This window comes from Scomber japonicus, chromosome 4, assembly GCF_027409825.1.
Source record: "Scomber japonicus isolate fScoJap1 chromosome 4, fScoJap1.pri, whole genome shotgun sequence".
In the NCBI taxonomy this organism is placed as follows: domain Eukaryota; kingdom Metazoa; phylum Chordata; class Actinopteri; order Scombriformes; family Scombridae; genus Scomber; species Scomber japonicus.
Window position 1 is genome coordinate 10,745,440 of NC_070581.1, and position 24,799 is coordinate 10,770,238.

General features: G+C 38.5%; 1 protein-coding gene across 1 annotated transcript in view; it reads left to right on the top strand.

Moving 5' to 3' along the window:
• ajap1 (adherens junctions associated protein 1) overlaps window positions 1–24,246 on the top strand; it is a 71,234-nt gene extending 46,988 nt beyond the window's left edge. Inside the window, exons 7-10 of the mRNA XM_053317370.1 lie at window positions 4,021–4,778; window positions 22,474–22,561; window positions 22,703–22,945; window positions 24,174–24,246. Of these exons, the coding sequence (XP_053173345.1) occupies window positions 4,021–4,778; window positions 22,474–22,561; window positions 22,703–22,945; window positions 24,174–24,246 (1,162 nt within the window). The remainder of the gene's footprint in view (window positions 1–4,020; window positions 4,779–22,473; window positions 22,562–22,702; window positions 22,946–24,173) is intronic.
• The last annotated feature ends 553 nt before the right edge of the window (window positions 24,247–24,799 follow it).

The following is a 24,799-nucleotide window of genomic DNA, read 5'->3' on the forward strand; positions in this document are numbered from 1 at the left end:
ATATCAAGTAGCTTACAGTCAACTTTAACATCCCCCAGTCCTCCAATAAAACATGTGCATAGGAATGTTCCCCTCCTCCATCTACATGCAAGTTTTTAAATTTTTCAGCTGAATGTGTTCTTTTTTTTTTCCTCCATGAAAAAAACCCATCTGCCCGTGTGCCCCGCAGGGATTGCATGTACAATCACAATGCTTTGCGATGATAAAAATGTTAGAGGAGGGCAGCATGAGCTCAGAATCAGGAGACGTCACAAGCTCCATTAAAGGGATTCCCTGCCATATTGTCGAGGCTTAACTTTATAACTGAAGTTGGTAATGATGGTACGATGGAGCATGTGCTCATAAAATAGGACACCAGACACACATTCCCACCAGAAAGCAATCTGCTATGTTCACGCTGTGAATGCTGCACTTTATCTGCCATCTGTGCAGTATACTTTCAGATTATATTTTCATTATGTGTGATGTCAAAGAATATTTAAGAAATCTTCTTAGATATTGAAACCATATGTCTTTGAAAATATTATATATATATACATTTTAACTGTAGCATGTGCTGCTGGTATGGTATGTTAAGTAATTATGCTGTTGAGTAGCCGATGATGATACTGATACTGATGATAATCTTATAAAAGATAAAGATAATCCAGTTACTATCATGTATGAATTCAAATCATCACATTTTAGGGTTTAAAACCAACAAAGTTTTAGTAATTTGTCTTAAAATATAACTTAAAAAATAGTTACCAATTAATTGTCCATCCATCAACTGTGTCGATTAACCACCTAATCATTGCAGCTCTTAGTTGCTTATAAATAATGTATAGCTATGTATTACAATTCTGAAAAAGATAGAGGAGCCACAGTAGTGATTTAAAAGACAGTAGGACACGGTTAAGATTTGTATTTTTTATGGTGATCAGACAGCTGATTTATATAGCACCAAGTAGCCAAAACACTACCTCAATAAATCAGTTCATTTATGCTTAAATTATTCAATAAGATGTTATAAATAAATTAGGAACAGTCATAAATAAAAATAACACATTCATCATTAAATGTGTTTTTATGTTCGAGTTCCACAACAGGGGCACTTAATATCTCCATGGTGAAACCTGTTGTCGTAACCTGAGAATTAGCTGTCCTCATTCTGCTTCAAATAAATAAAGAACGATGGAGTAAAACAGCTCATTAAAATCTAAATGTATAAATGATAAGTAAGTAATATAAATGTTACTGACTTTATATGTTTGGTAAGTTGTGCATAAATTCATAAATATGTGCATTACTCAAAGAAAATAATTGACTGAAAATCTTAAATGAACACTACACTATCTATTTTTATTAAGCGTTATATTAATTGTGTAATTTAAATGTGCTACTTAATCACTGCAAACTGTTTTTATACTCATTAATCAATAAATAATGAACCACAAAGCTATAACAATTAGGGTAGACAGTATAGCCAATGACAATTTTAATATAATAACAGATGAAGTAAATAAGCACTGGTTGTAATAGAAGGGAGGCACTACTGAGCATGCCCAATGCTCGCCATATTTAATATTTTTGCACACATTGTACATCTTATAATGATAGGCTCCCTGATTGTGATTTTAAGGATGACGATGGTGTAGAAGTTTTAAAAAATCTACCATGAAACCATCTATATTATCCTTAAAATTGTTAGGTGAGCATTTTTGAAAAAAAAGATCTTCCTTATCAAAAGGCGTTCTACAGCACTGAGGTTCCTCTCTGCCACTGCTGTGTTCAGGAGACATTGTTTTGACATGTTGGTTGCATTAGTGTTACTCTTCATGTATTAAGTAGTCATTTTTATGTTTTAATGAGAATATGTTTTTCTGTAAAATTAGTATCCAGCTTGATTTCACTGTTCAATGATCTATGGTCTTTATTCACAGGTCTAATTACACAGAATAATTTGACTATTTAAGATCACTGGAGTCTCCTCTGTTGCCATCCGCCCTCAGGCTGCACTTCCAGGCTCCTCTGACCTCTCATTTTGTAGCCATGTTCAAGCCCAGAAGGGCAAAAGAAAAAAATGAAGGTGTTTAACAAACACTCCCTGGAATCATTAGTGATTCCCGGGAATGCATTAATTTAGCCTGGAGAGTTCAAATTTGTGTTTGCTGACTGTGAAAGTGCCAGAATGTCAGTCTGAGGTCGGGGCCAGAGCACTCACAAGACAAATTATTACCCATATTTTTAGCTGTCAATAGTACTCTGACCTTGTCACTGCTCTTTCATGACCACATCAGTCACCATTTATGGCTCAATTAAAATGCCATTCTGAATTATCTATTAGTTAGTGGTTTGCAGTTTCCCCCTCGCAACTTAAATGAAAGATGGGGTGAATAATAAAAGCACAATCCAGAATCCACAATCCACAAAACAACTGAGTGAATATCATATGAATGTTATGATTATTTACTCTAGAATTTAAACTTAACTGCATGTCAAAGATGCTAGAAAGCACAATTCAACACATTTTTAATTGGTTTAATATGTTAAATTATATTTTTGAACTACTAACCACAAAAGTCAGTGCTGTGACCGTAACATAAAAAATGAAATAATGGTATTGTGAACAGAAGAAAGCCATATGATGATTATCCATTCACCACAACTTGCTAATTGTTTTCTTTATGTCTTAGCAAAGAAATTAACAATAGCCTTGTTACCCAGGGCAGCAGTGGTTCAGAGGAATAGTACAGTTTTGAAACAGCTGGCTTACAAGACACAGCCTATTTCAATGGTATATTCGATTCCAATTAACATTTACATACCCATGACGTAGGATATATATGTAAAATCTATATCAGAGATGTTGTGATCCATCAAATCACTGTATGACCTTTCATCTGGCTGTGTGCAATCTCCCCACCAGTCCATTTTGCTGAACATTTACACCATAAACATAACACGACACACTATAATGTGAATTTTAATGTGAGTAGAATCACTTATGACCAGACCACATTCTCCACAGTAGGCAAGTATCTTGTCAAATGTCACTACAGTACAGCTAAACAGTCGTTAGAGACTTGTAAAAACATAACATGGTGATTATATGATAGACAGATATCTTTGTACTGCCTCTGAGATTCGATGAACCCATTCACACTTTTCCATCTATCATCACCTTTGTGATGTCTCCAAAATGAGTCCTCTGTGTGAGCTTAAATTGGCCAAGGACAGCAGAGATGAAAGATAGCCCATAATGAGGTTTCTCCCTTAGGAATCAATGTGTAGCCTTGTCCCAGGGGCCACTGAAGGTTGTCTGTAAAATCAGCCTATGGCAGGGTCCTAGCCTCTACAGGCAGCCTATCTATCACCTTGCCGTCTCGTTGATGAACGGAATTGAGGTTTATCCAGTAACAAAGGACATTTTGGGACATACTTGGGTGATGAATAAATTAATACAATAGCCGTATGGGTGAAGATTTCCATGATATACTTGTCATGCTGTGTCTACTGCCAGCGTTGCGTGTTACCTCCCCGATCATTGCACTGCATAATCAACTTGCCCTTTGGGAATCAGATGACTTTGTGTCTGTGGGAGATAATGCAGAATATGATGATCAGCTAAACCAAGCCTGACCTTGTGTGTCAGTGTAATCATCTCCGGATTGATATGAATCTGTAACATCAAGGATAAGTCCTTACTGCTTTTGACAGCTGAGAGGAAAGAGTGCAAATCCATAATCTTTCCCATGTTTTACAAATTTTACTTTGTGTCTGACCTCTATACTGTAATTCAAGAGTTGGTCTGTGAAGCTAATTATTATCTAAGCTTAATTGAGTAGAGTTTAAGAAGTTGTGGAGTAGAACATTGCCAAGATTGTAAACGCAGGGAGAATACAGATGTGATTCTTTACAATAGATCATTAAATTGAAGGTGGGGGGTGCAGGGAGCCTGATTTGTATGGTTTGGACATGTAGTGCACTGTGTCTGACTCTAAAATGGTTTCTCTCATTTGCTCTCTCCTCTCTATGCAGTCCGTCTGCCTCGCGGCCAGGCAGCTGTGTGGGGCATCGGGTGTGGATCCTGCTGGCCATGACCCACCTCACCCTGGACTTCTCTGTGTGCAGCCCCCTCAGTCAAGGTCTGGGGATCAAACTCACGCCTAAACCGGTGCCTCGCTCGCGGCCTCGCTTGCAGCCCATCTGGGAGACGACCAACAAGCTTCACTGGAGAACAGTGAGCCCTCTTGCCCGCCGCCTCCTCAACCCTATCCCTCCACCACAAGACAGTAGGGCAGGGATAGGGCCAAAAGTGAAGGATCAAAAGCATCGGAAGCCAGCACATAAAGGACAAGCAGCGTGTAAGGAGTGCCGCTTAAGATACTCTCAAATGGAGACAGGTGATCCTGTAATAGCAGAAGCGCCTGCAGCTTTATCCAGCAGGAGCAGAGGAGACACAGTGAGGTTGTTACTTAGAGCCAGGAGGCAGCTCAAATGGGACAGCTATGACAAGTCTCAGGAGGGCCGGACTACCACGGTGGCCGGATTTATCGACTGGGGACCCACAGGGACAGATAGTATAGATGATGATAGCAAACCAGAGCCCAACATTACGCTGTCCACCAGGGTCTCAACTACCACAGTGGCAACAACCACTAGCACTACAACCAGGCTCTCCCAAAGGACGTTCACTGTGGTGACCACACCAGAGCCCAAGAGGCTTAGCACCTCCAAGGCCACTAACACCTTCGGGGAGACTGTCAAACCATCAAAGCCATATGGAGAGCCACCAGGTAAGACCTATAAAGCAGCTACATAGTCATCTAGTGTGAACATTATGATTAAAAGGAGTGAGTAAGGTAAAGAGATTATTGTTTTAGTTGCCTTCGTCAGGTTTTTTTTGTTTCAGTCACACTTTTCAGACTCATAGGTCACCTCATGTCTTCAATACAAAACAGACTGGGCGCTGTGAGGGTGTTCTCTCGAAGGCAGCATTGTCCAACTCTGTAGTTTGAGATTTGTGCTGCAGGTCAGCATTTTTACCAAACAATGGCTTACTTGACCTTCAATTTAGAGACAATGAACAACTTCTGAAAGCAGTACTGAAAACAAATAAGAAGCCTTCACAGAAATGAACACCACTAATTTAGAGAGGTGTCTGGAGTATATGGTATCTACATAAAAGGGAGTTTGCTCAACAAAGTTCATGCGTATTTGGCTTGTGATGTGATGAGGTATCGAAGGCTATGTTGACAGGATACTCATACCTAAAGTTCAGTAATGGACTTGAAAGCCAAGACAAGTATACCAATGGGTCTACAGAGTGATGTATACACAAGATCAAAACAAAAAGACTTGATTAGTTTGAACTTTTTCCCCCCACTTTATACCAAAAAAAAGCATCAACTGAATGTATGCCTTTTGTGGAGGCTGGACAAGTAAACTGAGTATGTAGTCCTGAAAATCTGAGAGGTGTGGATGAAACTTGAATGCTAAAAAAAAGGATATAATTTTCAACTTGGGTTGCAATGCGGCAAAATTCTCAGGCACCACCACCATGGAGACCCAAGATTTGACTTGCAACTAGCTTTACCCCCAGCTTGTCATGCACACCAACAAGCACAGTTGAGTGTTCACATGTGGGAAGCTGATGTGGGATTACATTCTTATTGTTGCACCATGTACTTTTATTGGACGGTGAAAAATCACTTGTATTAGATACCTCTCATGAAGCTCTTTGCTGGCAGGTGAAAAGATGCATTTGATAACATTTTGCATCATGAAAATAGACTAACACTTAGCTGTTCATTTCCTCCCCATGTTAACAGTGTCAAGGAACACATAGTACAGGAAACTGATAAAAATGTTCAATTCCAGTCATATCTTTTTTTCTGTAATGATGGTGCAAGCCAAACTCTTTTCACATCCCATCTGGAGTTCATGAGTAGTAGTAATGATCTACTTGTCATTCATTTGACATTGCAGCTTGAGAGAATATGCTACCCGATTCACAGAGGAAGTCGTTGACCCTCGTACTGTACATACTAGGCATATGTGAAGCCGGTCGGTTCCTCTGTGCTGCGGACACACAAACCTCCCAACCAGGCATATTAGATTTACCATTTCATTAAGTCCATGAGGAGCGCTGCCTTTTAAATGGACCATACAGGTAGTCATAAAACATAAGTCATGTTTAACAACTTATGAACAAGCACTATGCTAATTGAAGATTTCCCATTTAGTGCATTAATACAAATGTCATAAAATTAGGGAGTGAACAGTAAGGGTTGTTGAAAGTCCTTGGCCACTGCGTCAATTACAATGAAAAATGCCCTGAAGCACACATGATGGTGAAAATGTATGCTGTGGAGGTCCCACTGGTAGAAAATAGCCTTCACTGAGAAATAACTACAAAAATTCTATTCCAGCTCAATTATGAAGTTAAGACAAATGTAGTAGACAATTCATTTACAAGTTGTGCCGGTGAGAGATTTCAGTATTTATGATAAATTCACTCCAAACACCGGAGTTATGCTGTTTGGAGAAATGTGATGGATATTTTTTTGTGGAGCTGTACACATATATGACTTTATCAACTATATAAGTTTTGGTGAAAATGTGCTTCTACATACATGACATCAGTATGAATGATTGGGATACAGCTTTACCATATCTCTTGTATTCAGATGATAACTAGAAAGAACACCAGTTACTGAAGTGGTTCCTCTGGGAAACTCAGATCTCATAGCTGATATTACTTTGAGCTGAGTACTGGCAATGTTAAAAAAGAAAGAAAGAAAGGGAAACACTCAGTTCAGATGCCAGAACTAAAATGACTCCTGAAGTAGGGTTTAATGTTAGTAGTATAAATATATATTGTGCTTTGTGACTGAAGTTTATGTAATGAATGTGACATGAAATGACAGTATGTAATTGTTTTGTCAGTATTGTTGTGATCTCTTCATTTTGTCTTGATTGGGAGGTGAGTGTGAGACCACCTGTGATTCAAAATGATGGATTGATATTATATCCTGGAGGAAATCAGTCACCACTAACTGAAAGCTGATGACGGGGAAAAAAAGAAAAAAAAGACGGAAAAAAAGGCTCTGATTTTTTCAACCAGCTGCACATTATTGTATCAATAAGCAGACTGTCTCTCATCAGAACAGATGAATAGTTTCACTTTTCAAAGCAAAGCCCAGGTGCTTAAACCGTGGTAGTAAAACTTTCCTTTTCTTTCACATCACATTAACCCATGTCTGCCTCATATTGGCCCCAAGGCAAGATATAATTACCACACAGACAGCACAGCACTGGATTGCTGATGAAATGAAACTATTACCATAGAGGTGTTTTTTTTTACTTTGTCTCGTCTCTTACTCTTATCTTTCCTGCTTTGTCTTTGAGGATGTTTATGGATACATTACATTCAATCTTAGTCTGATTAATGCAAATTTAGATTAGGAAAAACGTATAAAAGCACCTTTAAGTGTTTATCTTAATTGGAGAAAGATCATTATCTGAGCTCATATAACAATTTAACTCTTACATTTCTGCTTTTATCTTGTGATTTATTTATAGTATATATTCAATTCAGTTCAATTTGAAGAATAATTTGTCCCTCTTTGGGGAATTTAAGGGGAGTGGTTTTACGAAGAACTGAAAATAGAGGACACATGCACGTTGTACGAAGCTCATACATACTGCATAATATTAAGATACATGCTTTCCACATGTAGAGATCTGAAGGTTTTGTTTTACTCTACAAGGAGAAAGAATTCATACATTTATGTATTTATTTGAAGCCTTAAAGGATAAATCCAGTTAATTATAATTTCTTTTTGCAGTTTTAGCCTTCATTTCTATTAGTTAAGAAAACATCATGTACTCATCAGTTTAAATGGGGTCAAAGAGAAATTTCAGTTTTAACTATAGTGTTCACAAGACATAATAGTAGTATGTTCTATATCTTAAGAGGTCTATTTTCTTATTTAGATGTAAACAGCCTTTTACGAACATGATTTAGAGTTTAGTGGGTGTACAGTACATTCTTGACATATAATAACTGTCTCTATCATCATAAAGTAAGGCTACAGTATTACCGCACATCCTACAGTATATCAGTGCTTAAAACAAAAGGCTGTTTTGACACTATTGAGAGACGTTTTTTGTGTTAGACCAACCAAAACAAGTCTGGCTCACGTCCGAACAGATTTAAACAGGCGTATCAACTGCAATTTAAGGCTAATTGTGAGTGTAGGAGTTAGACTGGTGCACATGCTCACACTGTCATGATAATTTAGATGTATTACACAGAAAAATGCATAACTGGGGCAAAGGCCGTCTATGCATTATAGATGTTTGCATTTGTGCGTAGACTATTAGTCCTGCTTCTACAATATGTTGAGATATGAGGTATGTGGCATTTGGCACGCAGCTGTTTGGTGGCTATGTGGCTTTCTCTCTCCATTGTTGTGTCTTGTCATCCTCCAGGCAAACCCTCGATGTGCCAAGTTAACTGTGACATCTATCTCAGGTGAATGATGTAAGATGTATTGTACTTTTATGGAAAGGCTCACATGTTTCAATGTTACCATTTTAATGCAAATGGGGAAGGGTGCAAGACATGTAACTCTATGGCCCCCCCCCCCCCTCTCCCCTATCCCCCAGGTGATCCGTGCCCATTGTGAGGAAAAAAATACAATTAGGGACACCTTAGGTCACAATTTAATGCAACTTTACACATCTTAGCATGTTAACCATCTAACAGTTAAACCATGCTACATTGAACATTTTTTATGTCCTCACTCCCCCATCCCTTCTGTCTCTCTCATCCAGCGTCTCCAATACAAACACCTCAGCTCAGAGTAAACACACTCCCTGACTGACATAGCACTTGCAGCTAATTGTAATCTAAAAAGAGCTGATGTAGAAATGACAGTTAGTTCTTAACATGTCTGTATTAAATGTATAACTGACCTAGATTTACTATTATTTAATCATGGACTTAACATTTTTTCAGGTCGGCTGTAGAATCATTTAGGAATTTTGTAATGAAAACAAATCAACAAAGCCTAAATTAATGTTAATTAAATTCGACATTTTTAGAACAAATTCTTAAAACAAAAACAAGCCTCTAAATTGTGCGATGCCTACATTTTTTTTTTTTTTGTGGGGGGGGGGGGGGTTAAGTCACCTGTATTGTCCTGTGTGCATAAAAAAGACAAATAATATCTTACATAATCTTTTCATATATGATGCCTTATCAGTTAATAGGAAGTGCAAGTTTAAACTATTTTTAGGTTTTCGATTGTTGCTATGGTAGTTGCTATGGACGCTGCTATTGCGGAGTTGCATGTAATTTGAATCATTTTGCGTTGAGCTCTTACTGTATGTTGTTTACTTTCTTTTATGTAACTGTTTGAGGATTTTCTGTCAGTACGTTCGAAACGTAGATTTTAGAGCGCTACAGGGATGAATGTTATTTGAAATCCAGAACTGGAGGACCTGCTTGGAAATATTTTTCTCACTTTTAATGATACTTTTAACATTTCTCTACACACTGCCATCAGCTTTATGTTTATATTATCTCTCCTTTGATTCTGAAAAATCTCAGCCTTTATTTAGAATCAGTGATATATTCAGGTAGGGTTATTTCCTCATTTGCAATATAGCCAAGCACAAACATAAACATCCCAGGCAAAAGAAACACAGATAACATACTTACTGTACATAATGATGATAGTAAAAAATAATACAACCAGATGAATGAAATACTAACATATTAAAACCATAAGCAATTAAAACTTACAGCAATGTGAGTTGGCTGAAAACAAGAGCAGTTGGAAATTAAATAAAAATTTAAATTGCCCTGAGGATATATTAGCTTCAGAATGTTCTTGCCATGGACATGTTATTCTGGGACTCTTTGCGTTATTTTATAATGGCACACATTTGTTACTTAGTCCTTTCTAGTCATTTGATTTTGCTCGTCTGTTATTTGACTTTTCTTTTACGGACGATTTGAAAGTCTTGGTTGGCTTGTGCTTGTTGTGTTTTCTGGGTTTTTTTGTTCACTCTACATTAGCCCTGTCCTACTCCCTGTGTCCTCCTTAGCCCATCAGCTCCCAGCCTGCCCTTGTGCTGTGCCACCTGTCCCTTGTTGTTTGACTAGTTTGGTTTGTATTTAAGCCTTGGTTCAGTTCTGCTCAGCACTACTTTTGGTTTTCTCAAGCAGGTCCAAGGAAATAAACCTTGTTTTTGGAGTCCTGTAAGTTATTCCAGGTTGCTCGTACACAGTGCGAGAGTTTTTCAGTAAAAACAACCAGCACCTGCAATATAATCCAATCCAGTGTACAATAAGAGCCTGCACGAAGAGACAACAATGAAGTGAGTGAACAATGACATGAGGAGGTGAAAAGCCAGTTAGAGCTTTATAAATACATAAAACTCAGTGTTTATCATGCCTTACAGAGAGAGGGCCACCCAACCTTATCATACTGTAATTATCACCAGTAATAAATCTCAATGCAGAATGATGAAAACTGTGCAAGCGCTTCAGAGTTAAAGTTGAAGCTTGCATGAAGTGTCCTTCAATAGTGCAGAAGAAATGTGTTTTTATTCCTGTAAATTATTTTCTTGATTTGTTTAATAAATACAGTTATATCTGTATAACCAACATCAACATCTTCTAGATGCAGTGTAATTACTAGTTTGGCTGTACTAGATATAATAGTACATACATCTTTTTTCCAACCTACTTATAACCCTACTTTGCAAACCCAAGAATTACAACTGTGGTTCTGATTTGTATCAAGCTGCATGGTGTGGTTCAAAGGAATTGTAGTTTAATATGTTTTATAATAGTGATTTTTTTCCTAGAATTGTGAGTTCTTAATACTGAATTTTAAAGTACATTGAAGAATGTAAGGGGATGGTAAATACATTTGTGTAAACAGATTTGAAATATTGTATTTTATCTTATTTTACCCATACAGTACATGACAACGCCCCCAGTTGTTGACCATACTAACATGACAGCAGAGGTCAAGAGCTCTCTAGAACAGTTGGTCCCATGTGTGCAGTCTTTTTTTGTTGTTGCTGAAATATAACCTTTCAAACATGCAGAAAGGTTGAGGGTCAAAGGTCAGTGTTTCAAAGCAGGAGCCATGTAGAATCATACCTTCATACTGACATATGTTTCTCTCCAGGTCGAGACCTTTCCAACAATGTATACAGGTTTCATTTTCTGCTTACTTGGACACAAGCCATCTCAGGCGTAGTTTCAGAGAGCACTTTGAAGGGCCATAATATAAAATGAAGCTTTTTGTTTGTTTGGGTTTTTTCAGTGGAAATGGTGACCAAAACAAAAGTGTTAGAGGAAAGCCAACCCATTCTCATTCCTAGGTTGACCGATACCAACACATGCTACCATTTACACAACCCCAGAGATCTTTTGTATCAGATTTTCTGTCAGCATGATGTTGTCCATTCAATCAGAATCTGATTTAGCCAATGCAAGCACACAAAGAACATTGGTGTTTGCTCTCAACACAACACAAAAGAATGATAATAGACAAATGTAAGATAATGATGACGAGTATGATGATGAAAGTAAAATTTAATTGACATTTTAAAAATCTTCTACAAAATGGAATACTAATGGTTTAAAAAGGGATATAAAACTTTAAATGTGCTATGGACAAAGAAAGGAAATGTATGAAATAATATGACGTTGACAAATGCAAAGATTAAATGTGACATGTGCATAAATAAATGATGTAACAGTGGAGGCTGAATGCAATGCCCAATGTAAAGTTCAGTTTGATGAAATATATGAAAGTGACAAGTGCAGGGATTAACTGAGGGATATGAAATATAGTCCAGTTTGATAACCCCGTCCTCTTCCGTGTGCACACATACGCGCACAGTGCAAACGAATGTTGGAGGGCTTTATTGGATTATGTGGCTCAATATTCATTGAAGAAAACTCTGTTTTAAGAAAGATGATTTCATATCAAATATCTCAGACACACATTCTTGGAAATATGAAATTATATGAGCAACTTCTCATTTTACAATCACAGGATATAAAACACCTTTCTGGGTTGCAGCTGACTGGTGGTAATTTCAAAATGGAATAAAGCCCACTGATGGAAGACCACCCAAAACAGCCTAAAGCTCTCAAAAACTGATAATAAAAAACAATCTTTCTCAGAATTGATGAAGATACAATTCAAATGTGAGCACCTTGATATTAACCTGTCATGCTGTTGAGTTATCCAGGCAACTTGTTAATGGTATCCTTAAATGACTTTGAGAAAAACACTACTACCAGGTTCACCAGTTAGCTAATGGCAAAGCTTCATATTCTGGATTTAAAATTCAATTCAACCTTGGACCACTCTCTACTTTTTTTTTTAATTTAAAGGACATCATCAAACAGTTGCATAGAAAAAAAGAACAGGCCACAATTTTAGAGCCATTATTGTGAAACTAATACGTTTTGCACTGTGGACCAAACGTAGCTATTACACATTTTGATGTGAGACGGAGTTGTTTATCATTGCTTGTCAGGCTCTTGGTAACAGCAAGATTACTGTATGTGCATTCACCCCTGCACTAAACAGGCTCCATGGACTAATTCACTATGACTCATGAATACTGTAGGCAACCAGCACAAATCTAAGCCATTAGTGTGCTTTGTGTCAGCCGTGTATGCCATGTGTGTATCATGGCCGTAATCATCTCATGCTGAGTGTGTGGGGGTGTGTGCACATCACTGTCAAACATGGATGCTTTTGTGTAAGTAGGGGAGAGATTAAGGAAGGCAATGATTCCAAAATGCTGTTCTCACATACAAGTAGATGTAGTGAAAAGTGGTCTGAATCTTCTAGTTAGAGAGGTCAAATGTAATTATTAATACACAAAGTTATGATGCATTTTTGACAGTGTATGTCACCTGTTCCATCATTAAGACAGAAGAAATGGAGGACTGCAAGCTTCAGAGCACACTGGAAAAGTTGTCAAAGTTGCTTGCCTCCTAAAATGAAATGTCTCCTCACATTACTTCAGATGTTCTTGCTAAACAGTAAACACACACACACACACACACACACACACACACAATCCTCATCAACTTATTTGTATTTTACAATGTGCAGAAAATGCCTGGCCATGGGGTCATTTCATTCACAATTGGATCATTCAAGTGATACCAGCTATGCTCGTAATGACACAACGACAGAGAGAAATAACATGGGTGCTTTTCATTTTGTTAATTTATGCTGCCCTCTGTCCTCCCTCCTCCCTCCTCCAGCTGTGACCCGGAAATCATTCTCCCTCTGCCACCATTGAGGATGTTCCAGTCGCTTAAATGCACCTCAAAGGAGAGAAGAGAGAAGAGAGAAGAGGAGTTTAGAGTGAAGGGCCACAGGTGTATCCTCTGCAGGGGTGTTTTTACCCAACGGCAGAACACCTTTGATTGAAAGTCTTTATTGATTGGTCAGCTGACAGTAAACAGCTCAGCTCTACAGTAACTGCTCTTCTAATATAGCAGATAAGAAAACCTACCTGCGGAAACAGGAAAGACAACACAAACAGCAGGTTTTTATATTTAAAATGACTCATTCGTAAATCAATCAAAAGCAGTCATACTTTTTTTTCCCTTCTTCTGCCAAAGCTTATTTTCTTCTTTCCATTTGAAGTACATCTCAACCTCTGCATGTCATCCTGAGCCTGAAAAAGGACATCAGACTTTCACAAACTAAACAAGCAATATTTTATTAAAACATATTCTTCAGGCTACAGCTATATTATTGCTCTTTTTATGTTGACTCTGTTCTTTCAATAATTCATGGATTTAAATGGTCTTTTTGTGTCTTATTCTGCTATAGATGTTTAATCAAATGATAAAAAACAATTGGAAGGAGTTATCAGTTTTCCTTCTAGCTATATGTAGACATCATTAAGCAACAGTTTAGATTAATTAATTGTTCATTAATTTTAAATTTAAACCTTAATGTTTAAACTGTTAATTATTTCTACATAGTGACAGGTGACTTCTTCATATTTAACAGTTGGAGTATTGCGCTTCGTAGGTTGTTTCTATCCCCTCAAAATGATGCTGGAGTGAGCGACAACATCCTTCATCCTCGCATCTCTCACTCACATCTTCGCTGGAACTGAAATGTGAGGAGGAGACATGTTAACCAAATGAAAAACACCCCATGAAAGCTCATGTACTGTGTTGCACCTGTTGACCGTAGGCTATTTGTCGTAACTTGTAACTGTTGGCATCCATAGTGCAGGACAACAAAAGGGACAATTCATTCTGTTATTGCAGAAAGTCCAACAAGTTTTAACACTCTTCGTTTAGATTTCCCTTTTACGCTACTCGAATGCACAGATTTGCAGTTATCTGTGTCATTTGTCAGCACATGGGTCTCATGTTCTTAGGAGGCTGTGACTCTGTAACAATGAACTGAATCATCTAATTAATAACTGACATTTAATATGCAGTTTCCTGACAGTGTACCAGCACTGAGCATCGTCAGCATTAGAATTCATCTGAGCACATCTCAGTCAGTTTGATTAGGAGTTTGTCTGGGTGCCGCAGCTCTAAAGGGATGGCTCCTGTTACTCCTGCTCTCACAGCGCTCCGGCCATCATGCAGGAGGTGTGAGAGGAGGAGGAGGAGGAGGAGGAGGAGGAGTTGAGTGCAGGGGTTTATAGCTGCGGTGTCTCCAGATGCTCACTGATTGTTCCTGGTGATTGTGCTGCTAGTAACTGTGAGCCCCCTCTACTCCACGCAGATGGAGCTGTCAGCTCCATTATGGATATGAGATGATTAAAACTGCAGTCAGTAAAGCCACTACTGATAACTTGGGACTTGTCAGAGTTCTAAGAGTCGCAAGGTTACATCTTACAGGATTGCGTAGAGTAAGCTAACGGTACCATGTGTTCCTGAAAGACACAGTAGAGCCTTACAGATGTATCCTGTGGCCTCTTGAAACAGACAGATTTAGTGGATTATTTCAAATAAAATTCAGTGTAGGGTCCAACGGGTATTTAAAACAGAATAGATCCATCTGGCAACACTTCACATCACATTATCAAGTTTGTGAAGGGAATTTTGTGAAATGAATGGAGTAAATAAATAAAGTCTACATTGACTGTAAAGCAAAGTGAGCACATGTAAAATGTATGTTAAGTGTCTCAGGAATCTATTTTTAAAGAAGCAAGCACAGTGCACATTGTAATGCAGCATTTTGACCCGTGGTAGACCTGTAGAGGCGTAAAATACAGCCTCTTCAACAGTGAGAGACATGCACAGAGACAGAGAGGAACCCACTTTCCCCAACGGTTACCATGGCAATCTAATAAATTTGCCATTACTCTCTGTATCGACTCTCAATAAAGTCAGTAAAAATGAATCTCCTTTTCTCAAGCGTTAAATATGGACTTAAAAGCTGATGCCTGGTGACAGGCGTGCAGAGTCAAACCCCTTACCCTGATTTACAGAAAACTCATCCAAGAGGAGATGAAGAGGCCAGACCGAGCAGATGCTGTTTCACTTTCTGTGTCTCCACTGCTCAGCTCTTTTTTCATGGCTTGACACATCTGCCTAAAGGAAGAGAACTGCAGATGTTGACTGAGACCGTATTTTGAATAGAGGAGATTATGTCAATCAGAAGCGACAGGGCAGAATTTTAATACGAGCCGTTTTTACTTCTGTTTTTTCATTTGGTTTTATATTTTGAGAGATTTGCTGTTATGTTGAGAATTACAGAACATGACTTGACAAGAAAGTATTACATTGTATATGCAGAAGAATTGGACACCAATCCAAATCATTGCAGGTGCATGTTTCTCAGCCTATTCAATTGCTAAACAATTCAGCCAAGCATTGTTTGATAAAAAATACCTCCTGTCACCAAAATGACAGTACACAGATTTCAGGATGGTTGATTGAAGCTGCCTTAGTAGCAATGCCATTATACACCGACCCGAAAATTGCTGCCATTTCCATTTGTCTGCTGTTAACAGGATGAGCGACTGTGAGTCCCCCACTGTTCCTAATACCAACAGGAACACAAGACAAGTGTATCCTTTGGTGCGGGGTGCCATCATAGTAGTAATATACTCTGGCTACCTCTTTTTGGGCCTTTTTTTTGTTAGCATTTGCCATTCAACCTGACTGCATTATTCAGCAATGCCTTTGACATTGAGAGAGAGAAGGCATGTAGAGTAATTGTTTCTGATCTATCCCTCTTCAACTTTCCTCTTCTATCCCTCTCTCTCTCTCTTTCTCTCTCTCAGCAGCATTCACTTCTTCAATAAGTGTTTTAGATTGCTCGGTTACTCAGTGGAAATCAGCCTAGATTGACACTTTGACACAGACGTTAATTGGCAATTCCATACTATCAGCAGGCCGCCTTTGAAGGAAATCTTTCCCCAACCTGTCCTGTTCAGGTGTCTGTTCATGGGAATGGCGATCCTGGAAGGGCCATTAAGTGTATTAGCTTGTATTAGATATGCCTGTACAAATGTGCATTGTGGTGTGTGGGAGTGAGGTAGCTCGACCTTTCCAAAAGGCAACTACATTTTACAAGTGAGGGGCCTTCCCTACATTTTCCAGGAGCTTTTAAGCCACCTCTGTGTGGGTGTAGGCACCATTAGCCATCAATGGCTCTTTGCAATGCTTGAGAGGGCTTAGCACTACACGTTAATGATATGTTAGGCAGGTCGCTGTCTGTCATGGTTAAATATCACAAGTATCTTAAGTGATACTGTTTCCGATGAGTAGGCAGGATATAAGCAAACACATTACTGGTCTCCTTTCTCTTGATGTATATTTGAACAATATGACTTTTTTTTTTTACATTTTGACATATCAAGACCAAGATATACTTTATTTGTCTCAGTGGGGAAAAGCACATTTACACCAGAAAAGACACGTGAAAATAAAATGAATGTTGTCTCAACTCAAGTTACCTGCTTTAGTTTCAGGTTCCTTTATTGCTCATGCTCGTCACACTATCATGGCTTAGTGAAGATTAGAGTAATTGTTGACGTTATTAGTAAAACTATGTGCTTTTCCAATAATAAGTGTAATGTCTTGCATGATGTCTATCAAAAGTGACAAATCATGCTTTATATGTTTAATGAAAAGGGAAATAAAAATCACTTTATGGATTCATGGCATTGCACTGGCAATAGTCATTTGATCCATTGTTAATATATAAAATAAAAATATTGATTAGTGCAGCTTGAACGACATCCTGAGTCTGTCATTAATGTCAGTCTGTCACATACTCATCCAGCACAGTTATCTATTTTAGAGGGGCTTAGTTCAGGTCTGTGGTCAAGCTAAACACAGTAACTCATGTAAGGAAGGTTAAATACTCATTAACTTTTGCCTCAGTTCTGATATGATTAAGGATGTTGGGACCATATTTTAAATATTAATATAATGTTTTTGATGTGTAAGGTTTTTTTTTCCTCCTGTATTTTAAATTTGTAATGAATGTGTTACAAGCCGTGTTGTATTTCCAGCTGTCTGATAGATAGTTTAAACTGTGCAGCTGTGTTGCTTTTAATAGTGTATTTTCCATTACGTAAATTGCTTTGTGATATTGCATCTGTGAATGGAGCTATACAAAAAAATGCTACTGACTTACTGAGGCAAACATTTTAAGTGTATATATTTAATACATACAGCCTGAAAAACAAGATAATGTGATGTGACAACAGTTATAAAAACACCACAAAAAAACACACATATTGATGAGTTTTCACAGGTTTTACAAAGCAGACATTACCTGCTATGCACATTTATTGACCCCACACTGAGTTTTTGTATCTAAGCTTGAAATCTTCTATTAAAACTAGGTAGCAAGTGGAGATTTCATTTAACCACCATGCTGTTCTTTGACATGTTCATCAAACTGTCACGGCAAAGAAGACGAAAAGTCTAATTTATTTCTCGCTGGAAGCTTTGATTGGGGCTCAAATCCTGCTGCCATAGAGGTCACAATCTATGTCCTCTCTTCTCCGTATCCCTCTCTGTCCCTTCCTTTTTCTGTCCTTTTTTCGCTATCTATCTCCTTCTCAGCCTCTCTTTGTTTGGCAGTGATTTGACCAAACAAAACCGACGCAAGGTGACTGCCAAAGGTGATTTTTCAACCTGACTGCCAGGACACAATGAGTTTTAGATAGGCAAGCCAAATTTCTTTCCCTCCAACTGGCAGTGCTGGATGAAAATAGAACTGGCCTCTGCACTCAGATTTGTCACCCATGTCATTATCTGCTCTATTATTCCTGCACCCTTAAGCATACTGCCCTGAAAATGAGGTTATAATGGACCTAATTTTGGTGTTTATGTTGCTGGACCTCATGTTCTTCCTTTCATTTGCATCATTAAAGAATGTAAAGGAATGTGTAAATATGTCTGGCTCCAAACTGCAGCCTAAAGTAAACGTAAATCTTTATGAGTTATTCAGGCTTTAAATACCCTGAAAACATATAACATAGCATCAGTAAACTATACAGACTGACAGCGCTGCTAAACGGCTTGTGTTGTGTTCACTGACATTACGTTCATCAATAGATTGTTACATGCACTTTATCAGTTTGTACAGTGAAATGGAACAAGTAAAATAGAGTAAAATACAGAGGAGTATTAATATGAGGCTAGCATAGGGCTCAACTTAATGCAGCTCCTTAATGTGATTTAATCAGTTGTGGTATTACAGGACAAAGTGCAGCTTTTGATTTAAAATCTCCTGCCTGCCCTCTTTCTCTCTGACATCAATGTAAAATGAAACAATTCTCAGTAGAGGCCTCCGCTATTGATCAAGGTCAGGGGCAAGCTCTATTATGCCTGAACTTCAACAGATGTTAATTTATAACTGAACACTTTATACTTAACAGCCTTGACGTCAGCCTTAGACAGAGAGAGGGGGAGATGGAGGGGAGGATGGAGAGTAGATATGAGAGGAAATGAGTTGCCAGATAAGTTAATGTGCCTTTGCCGTAGCAGGGGACTCTGATTGCGCTGGGAAGGTAAGGTTTCCCTTAGCCAGGTGGAGATATCATTAATCCAAGGTTGACCTGGCCTGCGGTTTTTTTTTGCACGGCCCTGCCTGCAGAAGTTTATTATCCAAGAGGAGGCTGTCCGGGCAGCAGGCAGGCAGAGGAGAGGCCATGTGCTTTTCCAAAATGACCGAGCAGCACTTCCTTTTGAGCCTTTCCGAAGACAAATTGGCTTGGATCAGCAGCTAGGCAGCTGGCTGATGGAGAGGTGAGATGTATAAGGCCCACGTTGGCATTTTCATCATCAGGGCTTTTCTTTCTACTTTTTTTTTCCTTTTTTCTCCCCCTCCTGCAGCATGTCACCTGCTGCAGTGTGTCATTGTGTCCTAGTCACTCTCATGCTCTATCACTCACCCACACACATACACGACACACTAACTGTGCAATAGGCATGCACTAATCCTCACTTTAGACATGTACCTCACAGTTTTGTTTGTGGATTACTGTCCTCTGGCTAAAGTGAGAGATCAGCACACGCGGGAGTCTTGAGAGTGTAGATATTAAAAAAAAAAGCTTTTGTTTTTTTTTAATCACACAGAACAAAGGGAGTAAGCACAGAACATTTGGTCCTCATTCATATCTGCAAGCTGGTTAAGATTCAGTGCATAAGCAAAAGGCTGCAATGCCTCATTTAGAATATACTCATAATTTCATGGCTCTGCACTGTCCAGACGGCTTAGCAAAACAATGCTATTAACCAGAATCCTCCAGGATTTAACATAAGTGTGTGATAATGTGTTATAGGATTTTGATTGCTCTGGTTTGACATGCACCAGTCCTGACAGGTGTTTGTTCTCCATTGATCATTTAATGTTTATAGAGGAACCAGTCTTTATGAGGTATTTTCTCTTCCAGTGTCCCTCCTGTCCTTTTGCTAGTACTATAATTGAGTTTTAATTTTGTCCAATAATTACATTTTCTAAATGCGCACACACAGTCCAAGTAGATCTTAAAGTCCAGTGTATAATACATATTAACAAAGCAGAGGGCATGCGCTTGGAGACGAGTCAGCTTCTGACATGTGGAGAAGTCCTGGCTGAAGTTACTCCTTCCCACTGCCACATGTGTACTGTGGATCAGATACTTAATTAGTGGCAGAGCAATACTACAATGAATCAGTATTTTTATATTTCCAGTGGATCAAATGATGTGTAATGTGAAAAATGTTGCTTCTAGTGACGGAGAATGATCACCACCTCTGCTATTCATCTGAGTTCTGCACAGGATTTAAGCCTCTTAGCCTCATTTTAGCTGATTGTTTTAGGGTTTTTGCCCATAACCTAGGCTCTCAGCGACCTCAGTTTCAATCACAGCAGGGTGGTCATTTTAACAAAAAACTGTAATAAAGCCCCTGTATTCTACCTATTGAGCAAAAAATGGCAGGACAGACAATAACGACTGTAGCTGGAAAACATGGGGAGCATTTAGCAGCCAAAGAGTGTTTCCCTCAGGGGTTGGTGGGGACCAAAACAGAGCCAAAAGGAGAAAGGATACTAAACTGATTTCCATTGAGTGACCATGAGCATGACTACAAATGAATATTGTTATGGTGCCAAATGTGTAAATACACAATTGTGACACTTTTAAGGTGATAATACTTTTCAGTTTGTGCTGCCGCTGCTCCAAAGGGCCCCAAAAAACAGTTTTATGCAGCATGAAAACTTGTAACAGACTTAATTGAAAGGTCTTAAGAACTGTCAAAATGTCTGAAACTGTTTCTGAAAAGCTTCTTCTATATGCACTGTACATTTGACAATATCAAACAGTAACAGTCATGGAAATAAAGCAAACACTATGACTGTATAGTCTGATGTGAATGATGTGAGTGGTGCGAGCAGTGCTGTTGAATTGATTTTTTATGAACATTGATTAGCTGCAAGTTGGTAATGTTAAGTTTTTCATACTGTTCTGATTGTCACATTGCTCTGTTCTAGTTTCAACTTGTTGATTAGCTGCTCAGTAACAAAAAGGCTTTTAACAAATGTTTATTTTGGTATTTAAAAAGTTAATAGTGTGGTAAACAGTGTCTTAATGTGTCTCTCTGAAGCCCTCAAGAATAGTAGTAATATAGTAGTAGTAGTCATTTGTGTATTTGGACTGTGTACCAGTTTATAGCTCATTTTCAGTATTTAAAATAGTAAATAGTACAAAACAGAAAGCACAGGACACATACAAAATACAAAACTACACACAATAGCACATTACATACAATGCAGAGTCAGTGTTTACAGAGCTGAGGAGCTTTTAGCAGACTGTTTAATTTGGTTTTAAATGTGCTGATGGAACTACAGCTCCTCATGTTATCAGGTAGGGCTTTCCACTGAGTTGTGTCTTTAACAGAGAATGCTGACTGTCCAAATGTAGTGCAATGAAATGCTTTCTTTTACAGAGGACATTCTGGGGGAATCTAATATAATTTACTGAGCAAGTATACACAAATTCACATAGTGTAGGAAGGGCTAGACCTTGTAAAATGTTATAAACCAAGCACAAACTTGAAAATAATCTAAAGTTCTCAAAGCTCAGTATATTGTATTTCTCCAGTACTCTACAGTGATGGAAACACATTGACTTTTTGTCTGAGAGTGTTTAGAGTTTTTAGAGTTAGTTTGTATAATGACTGTATAAGGTCTTATGGCCATGTGTGTGTGTGTGTGTGTGTGTGTGTGTGTGTGTGTGTGTGTGTGTGTGTGTGTGTGTTTGTGTGTATCCTTATTAATCTACCCTGCATTTAACATGCCTCCTGTTTCAAAGCTCGCAGACTACCTATCAGGATCACCTTTTGATCAAATATTGTTTTTGATATACCACATCAAATAATTTGCGCTCACTTAATGTTTAAATAAAAGCCTTGGGGCAAATCTACAGAGATTCTTTGAGGTAAGAAAAAGCAAAGCAGTTCTTAGTGTCTGAGGTTTTTATTGGAGAATTTATTTGGTTTAAATAGTTGAAGCAGATCTTACTTTAGGATTTTTATTGTTTTTAATTGTCATAATAAACTTCAGATGTATGAATTTAGGTTTATTTTCTTCCTTTAATGACATAAGAATAATAAGTTTTATACTTGGAGAAAACGTGGACTTGAACTTAGTTATCCATTACAGTTGGCTCTACTGTAATGGAATAATTCATATCACTCTTAAATTATGAATAGCAGTGGGTGACAGTGTCATCAATACTTACTGAAGAGCAAAATTGTTCTGGGTTGTCATCCTCTACTTCTCTCATGAGCTGCCCTTGAGACTTTGTATAGCGCTGTTGGTTTGTACATTACAGAAAACAAAAGAGAAGCGAAGTGCACGTCTCTCTGCTGCAAACAAAAAGAATGAAACCATTTTCTCCACAAATGACTGTAATTCTCTGCCCTTCTGTTTACTCCCATCTTTTTTGCAGGTTTGGCAGTTCACCAGATAATCACAATCACTGTGTCTCTCATTATGGTTATCGCAGCCTTGATCACAACACTCGTCCTTAAAAACTGGTAGGAAAGATTCCTTTACTTTTTCCTCCTAAACACAACACACTGTAACACCTCATACTTTGTTAGAAAGCCTTGTAACTGACCAAAGGTACAAGGTATGATTTTATGTTTGCTTTTTGTCTTTGGTGCGTGTTTTTGTAGCTGTGCACAGTCGGGAAATGGTCGCCACAATAGCCATCAGCGAAAGATCCACCAGCAGGAAGAAAGCTGCCAAAACCTGACAGACTTCACCCCAGCCCGGGTGCCTAGCAAGGTGGACATCTTCACTGCCTACAATGACAGCCTGCAGTGCTCACATGAGTGCGTTCGGACTGCCGTGCCCATCTACACTGATGAGATGATCCAGCAGACACCTGTCTACAAGACTGCTTACAATGGAAACAGGTACGCTGGCCCAGGACTCTTTATATCATGAAATGTGGAAGCACAGTGAAACAAGAGGAAATATGTTCTAATACTTTGCAATATGATTTCCTCTTTGTAACTGTCAGTTGATCAAATAGATGAGAAAGAATATCACTCTTTTTTTTATCACTGTAAACCTTTTATAAGCTTTTCTCAGAGGTTTACATAAATTGGTTTTCTGTAATGCTGTTGTCCGTCGCCTCATTCCCTGTCCATCTGCCTGACACCCTGAGTGCTGGATGAACAATGTGCCTCAGCACGCTCAAGCTGCACACAAAAATCTTGATGCACCAGAGATTTTTGTTGCGTAACATGCAAGTTCATTGATGTGGGGCAACGGGACGTCAAGTCTTTACAGTGCCATTTTCTGTCTGCTTGATATTTCTGACAGCATCTCAAATGGCAGACAGGTATAATACTTTGAAAACTGAACTCCAGTACCTTGTCTTGTAATGTAATATCAGCCAACTGCACACACATCCATGTTTACCAATCCAGCAAATCTGTGCTGCTTTAAAACAAAGGACAGACAAATAATAACACTGGTAACAGTAACACTGGTGAGTCATTGGTGTGTTTGTATTTCACTCTGACTTTAAATCATTAGCTACTCTATGTGGGTGAAGATGTGTCCCACTTGTGTATTGTGGTATTATACCCAACTATCATTAAATTTTGACAGGGTTTACTGGATAACAGTAATAGTCATCTAAACTGCTGCACAAGCAACTACAAATATGGTCATGTATACTCTTTTTATCCAAACCCTGCAACATATTCATTGTGTTGGCAGTGAGGGAAGGATTGTTAATCCGGTATGAATAGTCCAGTGTAATGTCATTTTGTCTACATGTTTACTGCATCTCTCATGTTTATCCATAAGATTGATAACATTGATATGATTTTACATACTTCTCAGTATGTGATAACCTCAGTCTGTTATGGTCTAGTGTTGACTGTGTGACTACAGGCCAATTATGGATTATTAGGTCTTTGAAGGAGGTATGCAATCTATGTGTGTTCATCCTTTAAGCAAACCTAACTAAGCACCTGTTCCATAGTGTCACATTAGAATCAATCCAGGTTAAGAGCTTTCTATTGACAGCCAACATAGTACTAATGAGATTTAAGATGAATAAGGTACCTGTCAAACTGCATCATATTCATGTCAGTGTAGTTGATGACCCTTTTGCACTTTAACCCACAGGCCCTCCCCCACTGAAAGACAGCTGATTCCTGTGGCCTTTGTGTCAGAGAAATGGTTTGAGATCTCTTGTTGACAAGCTGAAGGCCTTGTTCACTTCCTGTGAGTGGAAGAGACTTCATGAATTCAAGCTCTGGTAGGTACTATTCAACTTTGTCCCCTTGCAAATCATTGCCTGAGCCTTAGCCACCTATATCTCTGTGGTAATGCTGCCCCAGTTTGGGAATAGAATGGAACTTGGCATGTTTATTATTTGTGACATCAATATGCTCCTCTCTGTATTCTGTACAGTCTTGTGTGGTATCATGGGTTGTGAGTTGAGATAAGAGACTATTTGTGTATGCATCAGTATTAAGAATCTATGTGCTCATAGTTAATGAGTTCATACCTCATATCTGAAACATTTTCATTAATATGTATGTCGCCAACCTCATTCTTACACCAATAGAATATTATTTTGAACATTTCAAGGAGTGAAGGGGCACTTTCACTTGAATTGTGACATATTTTTATCCATGGCTATATGCCAGAGTGGCCTGCATTTGAAATTCAAAGCGTGAAAGTTAAACACATGCTCTGGCCCCACAGTGTTGCTGGAAGCCCGGAGGGAGGTGTAACGTCTGCTATTG